General features: G+C 38.9%; 1 protein-coding gene across 1 annotated transcript in view; it reads left to right on the top strand.

Annotated features, from left to right (window-relative positions):
- Window positions 1–2,623: 2,623 nt before the first annotated feature.
- CCDC83 (coiled-coil domain containing 83) overlaps window positions 2,624–5,863 on the top strand; it is a 107,498-nt gene continuing 104,258 nt past the window's right edge. The window contains exon 1 of the mRNA XM_007946261.1: window positions 2,624–2,718. Within this exon, the coding sequence (XP_007944452.1) occupies window positions 2,624–2,718 (95 nt within the window). The remainder of the gene's footprint in view (window positions 2,719–5,863) is intronic.

Genomic DNA, 5,863 nt, shown 5'->3' on the forward strand with positions numbered 1-5,863 from the left:
TTAAGTCCTACCACCACAGGAATCTGCGAGAGCACTGTCTCTTTAAATATCCAAAATAGTCAAGCAGCTTTTTAAACCTACAAAATGGCGGCATCCTCCATACCGGCAAAAGTCCACAGTTCAAACCACCTTTCTCTTCACCTTCTCTGTTTGTTCCCCAGCCATCATGCACAGTCTGTGCAGTCTCTGGCTAGCAGGGTGATTTTTAGGTTAATTCTTAGGTCCTACCACCACTCGGGAATCTCCAAGCTGCCTGTACCGTCAGGGTCGCTCAGGTCGCTGCCAGACAGCAGCTCCATATGTCTCCCTTTTTGTTATTTTCATGCAAATTCTTCTGCTAGTTGGGATTTAGTCCACTTCTGTATCCTTCCCTTCAAGACTCAGGGGTCCAAGATTATCTTCTATGTCTGTGTTAATTGGTTTCCCTTTTCTTCATTGAAGAGGGTCTGTGCAGTCCTTCTGCCTAGTCTGCCATCGTGCTGGAACTCTCCGTCATCTGATTTCTTAACTGCTGCTTCCATCAGTGTTTATTTTATTTATGTTGAGATGTAATCCATACTGAAGAATGTATCTTAGTTTTTCTTTAGAACAGCTCTCAGAATAATAGTTACTGTTCTCAGCAATGTTGAAACTGAAGCTCAAAAAGATGAGTAACCTACTCAAGGTCAAGCAGATAATAAGTGCTGAATGTAGAATTAAAATGCATATCTGCCTGGTTCATTCATCCATTCACTCATTTATTCATTAGATAAGGATTTTATTGTGCATCTATGCACTAGGTAGTGGAATACAGTAATGAACAAGAATTACATCATCACTACTCTCATGGAGTTGACATTGTTTTAAGCAACTAATTACAAAAGTTATGTTTTTTCTACCTCACTAAACTACTAATACGTTGATTGAGAATTAACATTTATCCTTTTAAGCGTAGTGGGAATTCAATGATAAAATCTATAAGACTATAATCTGAAAAAGATGCACATTAGTATTCAGACTAACTCTATGAAGTATTCCTATTTATCTGTGAGCAGTGGGCCTTGAGTCTCCCTTTTTTTAAATATTCTTCTTTAAAATCTGAAATGGTGTGCATCAGGGTTGTATCCTCTCACCATAATTATTCAATTTTATGCTGAGCAAATAATCCTAAAAGCTGGACTACATGAAGAAGAAAGCACCATCAGTATTCGAGGAAGATTCACTAACAATCTGCAATATGCATCTGCTATAACCTTACTTGCTGAAAATGAAGATGACTTGAAGCATTTACTGATGAAGATTAAAAACTACAGTTTACAGTATGGAATACACCTCAACATAAAGAAAATAAAAATCCTCACAACTGAACCAATAAGCAACATCATGATAAGTGGAGAAAAGATTGACGTTGTCAAGGATTTCATTTTACTTAGATCTGCACTCAACATCCATGGAAGCAGCAGTCAAGAAATCAAATGATGTATTGCTTTTGGTAAATCTGCTACAAAAGATCTCTTTAAATGGTTAAAAAGCAAAGATGTCCTTTAGAGGACAAAGATGTGACTGACCCAAGCCATGGTGTTTTCAATCACTTGATATATATGTGAGAGCTGGACAATGAATAAGGAAGACCGAAAAATTGATGCCTTTGAATTATGATGTTGGAGAGAATACTGACTGTACCATGGACTGCCAGAATAATGAATAAATCTGTCTTGGAAGAAGTACAGCCAGATGCTCTTTAGAAGTGAGGATGGTGAGACTTCATCTCTCATACTTTGGCCATGTTATCAGAAGGAACCAGTCCCTGGAGAAGGACATAATGCTTGTTAAACTGGAGGGTCAGGAAAAATGGGGAAGACCCTCAATGAGATGGGTTGACACAGTGTCTGCAAGGATGGACTCAAGCATGCCAATTGTTGTAAGGATGGTGTAGGACCAGACAGTGTTTCGTTCTGTTGTATATAGGGTCACTATGAGTTGGAACTGACTCAGCTGCACCTAACAACAACAACATTTTTGATCATTTTTTATTATTAAGTGCAAAAACAATTAATAGTGATGAACATTATTGTTAATAACAAAAAATACTCATGATTATTATTTACATTTGTAAACTTCTTAACTATTTATAAACACTTTAATATAACCACCTTAGCAAAACCCAGTTCTTTCGGATCCTAGTTCTCTTTCTTAGTGTACCTAAAAAGTAGTGGTTTTGTTTTAACTTTTTAAGAAATAACAGATTTTATCAAGCTGCTGTTAAGTGCAGTGACTCTACCAAACACTGTGGGGGAAATAAAATGAATGAAAATGTTCAGTCCTTGTCCTTAAAGAGGCCTGATGGGGCAACAAATGTAGATGGATAACAATGGAGTTTCTTAGAAAGCTTTGAGTAGAGGAATTGCTGCTGTACCTGGGCTAAGCATGGGATTCACCATTCTCAAGAATCCAATTGATACATGATGTTCCAGCATGATGTTAGGTCTCAGGGCACAGAAGCAGTTTGCATGGAAGAGACAGTTTTAAATTAAATCTTAGTATGTGTTATCTAGAATAAATACAACTAGGGGACAAAGATAATTTATTTCTCTTATTTGTCTCTTTTCTAAACAGGTGCATTTCTTAATAGCTAACCAGCATAATGGAAAATACAGCAAAAGTAAATATAAAGGATATGCAAGATGGGCCACCAAAAGAAGCCAAACTGCCTGCCAGTGAAGCACTTCTAGATTATCAGTAAGCTTAAATCCGAAATCTAAATGTCCCCAAGTGTAAATGACAGTCATTGTTCAGATTCCTGTAACTCCAAATGGAAGATGATGTGCTCAGTGGCTGCCAAGGGAGTCTAAATGGGCTGGAGGCATATGCGCTGTGTTATGTGCACATTTTAAAAGATTGTTGAAATTTGAATGTAACATAGTGTAGTCCAAGTAGTAGGTATGAAAAGCAACCTCTAAAGTGATTTTGACTCCCTTCCTCCCTCCTTCCATTGTATTGGTCACTCTCTCTTGTATACCCAACAGCTCACTGGTTTACCTCTTAAAATACAACACAGAATGTTTGGTATATATTAACAACAGAGTAGAAAAGGAAATTTATCTTTTTTATTAAGTTTTAATTTCTAGACATTCAAGCTTGCATTAATCTCAAGTGGCTACAGATCAAACCCAAGTGATTTAGGGAGAAATATTTTTAACAGAATATTTCTTAATGTCTTATTCTGTCCTCAGAGACAAAATAAAACTAGAGATGATACCTATTCTATGTGAATGTTTTACTTCAACTACTAGATAGTAAGCTCTTTGAACGTTTTTGAATCTCAGTTTTGGGGATTATTTAAGTGTTTTCATTTATAATTCTTAAAGAATGAATGAATAAGTGTTAGTCATTTCCCCAATAAAATTTAAATTTACTTCCTTTGTACTCATTCAACAAGTACTTGAGTGTTTACCAAGTACAAGGCAAATGCTAGGCACTGGTGTATAGCAGTGAACAGGACCTCATGGTCCTTGCCCTGATGAAGCATAAACCAAAAAAAAACCAAATCCACTGCCATGGAGTTTGCTCCGGCTCATAGCAACTCCTCCTTGGGTTTCTGAGGCTAACCAGGAGGCTGGTGGTTCAAACCCACCAGCCACTCCTCGGAAGGAAGATGAGGCAATCTACTTCCGTAGTGATACTGCCTAGGAAACCCAAGGAGGGGTCGCTATGAGTTGGGTCTGACTCGATGGCACATAACAACAACAACAACAATCACTACAGATAGTAGATTGCCCAACCTTCCTTCTGAGGAGTGGCTAATGGGTTTGAACCACCAGCCTTCTGGTTAGCAGTCACATGCCTTAGGCACTACACCACCAGAGCTCCCTCCCTGATGAAACATAGGATAAGGACATTGACAACTAAATCAAGCTTTTTATGAAATTGTTGTTAGGTGTCCTTGAGTTGGTTCTGACTCATAGTGACTCTGTGCACAACAGAAGAAAACACTGCTTGGATCTGTGCTATCCTCATAATCCTTGCTGTGTTTGAGCTCATTGTTGCAACTACTGTGTCAATCCATCTCTTTGGGGATCTTCCTCTTTTTCACTCCCCCTTTAGTCTTCTAACCATAATATCCTTCTCCTGAGTCTGGTCCCTCCTGATAATTTGTCCAAAGTACGTGAGACCAACTCTTGCCATCCTCACTTCTAAGCAGCCTTCTGGCTGTATTTTTTCCCAGACAGATTTGTTTGTTCTTCTGGCAGTCCATGGTATGTTTAATATTCTTCTGTAACACCATAATTCAAAAGCATCAATTCTTCCTCAGTCTTTCTTATTCATGCTTTTGCATGCATACGAGAAGATTTAAAACACAATGGCTTGGGTCAGGCACACCTGAGTTCTCAAAGTGACATCTTTTCTTTATAATATTTTAAGGTCTTTTGCAACAGATTTCCCCTATGCATTACGTCCTTTGATTTTCTGACTGCTGCTTCCATGGGTACTGATTGTGGATCCAAGTAAAATGAAATCCTTGACAACTTCAATCTTTTCTCCATTTATTATGATGTTGCTTATTGTCCAGCTGTGAGGATTTTTGTTTTCTTTATGTTGAGATGTAATCCATACTGAAGGCTGTAGTCTTTGATCTTCATCAGTAAATGGCTTCTTTGCTTTCAGCAAGCAAGGTTGTGTCATCTGCATATTGCAAGTTGTTAGTAAGTCTTCCTTGAATTCTGATGGTGTTTTCTTCTTCATGTAGTCCAGCTTCTAGGTCTATTTGCTCAGCATACAGAATTGAATAATTATGGTAAAAGGATACAACCTTGATGCACACCTTTCTTGATTTTAAATCACATAACTATAATTAAGGTGCTATAAAAGAAAAGTATAGAGTGCTTTGTGATGCTATAAGTAAAGGACTTGACCTAGTTGGAGGGGTCAGGAAAGGCTTGTTTGAGGAAATGGTCTTAGTTGATTCTAGAAGAGAAACAGGTGTTATGGAAGTATAGAGTGGTAGAGAGAATGCTTCCAGAAAAGCTGTTGGGGTGGGAAAGAGCTTACCACAGTCCGGGAATTCAGAGAAAGCAAAGTGGGGATGAGTAGGCAAGAGTAACTCACTGCCATTGAATTGGATTCAACTCATAGTGACTCCTCCTTGGTTTTCCAAGGTGGTATCACTACAGGAGTAGATTGCCCAACCTTCCTTTTGAGGAGTGGCTGGTGGATTTAAACACCAGCCTCCTGGTTCCAAACTGAGCTGAACTCACCACCATGGAACCAGATCTGACTCATAGAGACTCCTCCTTGGGTTTCTAAGCCGGGATCACTACGGAAGTAGATTGCCCAGTCTTCCTTCCAAGGAGTGGCTGGTGAGTTTCAACCACCAGCCTTCTGGTTAGCAATTAAATGCCTTAGACACTATGCCACCAGAACTCCTGCCATCTGGTTAGCAGTGATAAACTAGGTAAGAGTCAACTCAAACACAGCCTGGTAGAACACTTGGAATTTGGGAATGAGAAGCCACGGACTTGTGAGAGGAGGCAATATTGAAAGTAGAGAGCCATTGATTATGGTGACTAGATCTTTAAGAGAATTGTTTTTTAACAACATCCAGGGAAAATCCATCTCCTCTTTGAGAGATTCCAAATCTATTCATGTGTTCTTTTTAGAAGGCATTGGAAATATCAGAAGACTATGAGAGAAGCATACACTGGAAGAGGCTTTAACAAAATTTCCTTTAATTTTCCACTTGATGTAATATTCAGTAATAATCATATGCTGGAGGGAGCTCTGGTGGCTAATGCCTAAGGCATTTGACTGCTAACCAGAAGGCTGGCAGTTCAAACCCACCAGCCACTCCTCAGAAGGAAGATGGGGCAATCTACTTCCGTAGTGA

Source organism: Orycteropus afer, unplaced genomic scaffold, assembly GCF_000298275.1.
Source record: "Orycteropus afer afer isolate SDZICR_OR568_19922 unplaced genomic scaffold, OryAfe1.0 scaffold00154, whole genome shotgun sequence".
NCBI lineage: Eukaryota > Metazoa > Chordata > Mammalia > Tubulidentata > Orycteropodidae > Orycteropus > Orycteropus afer.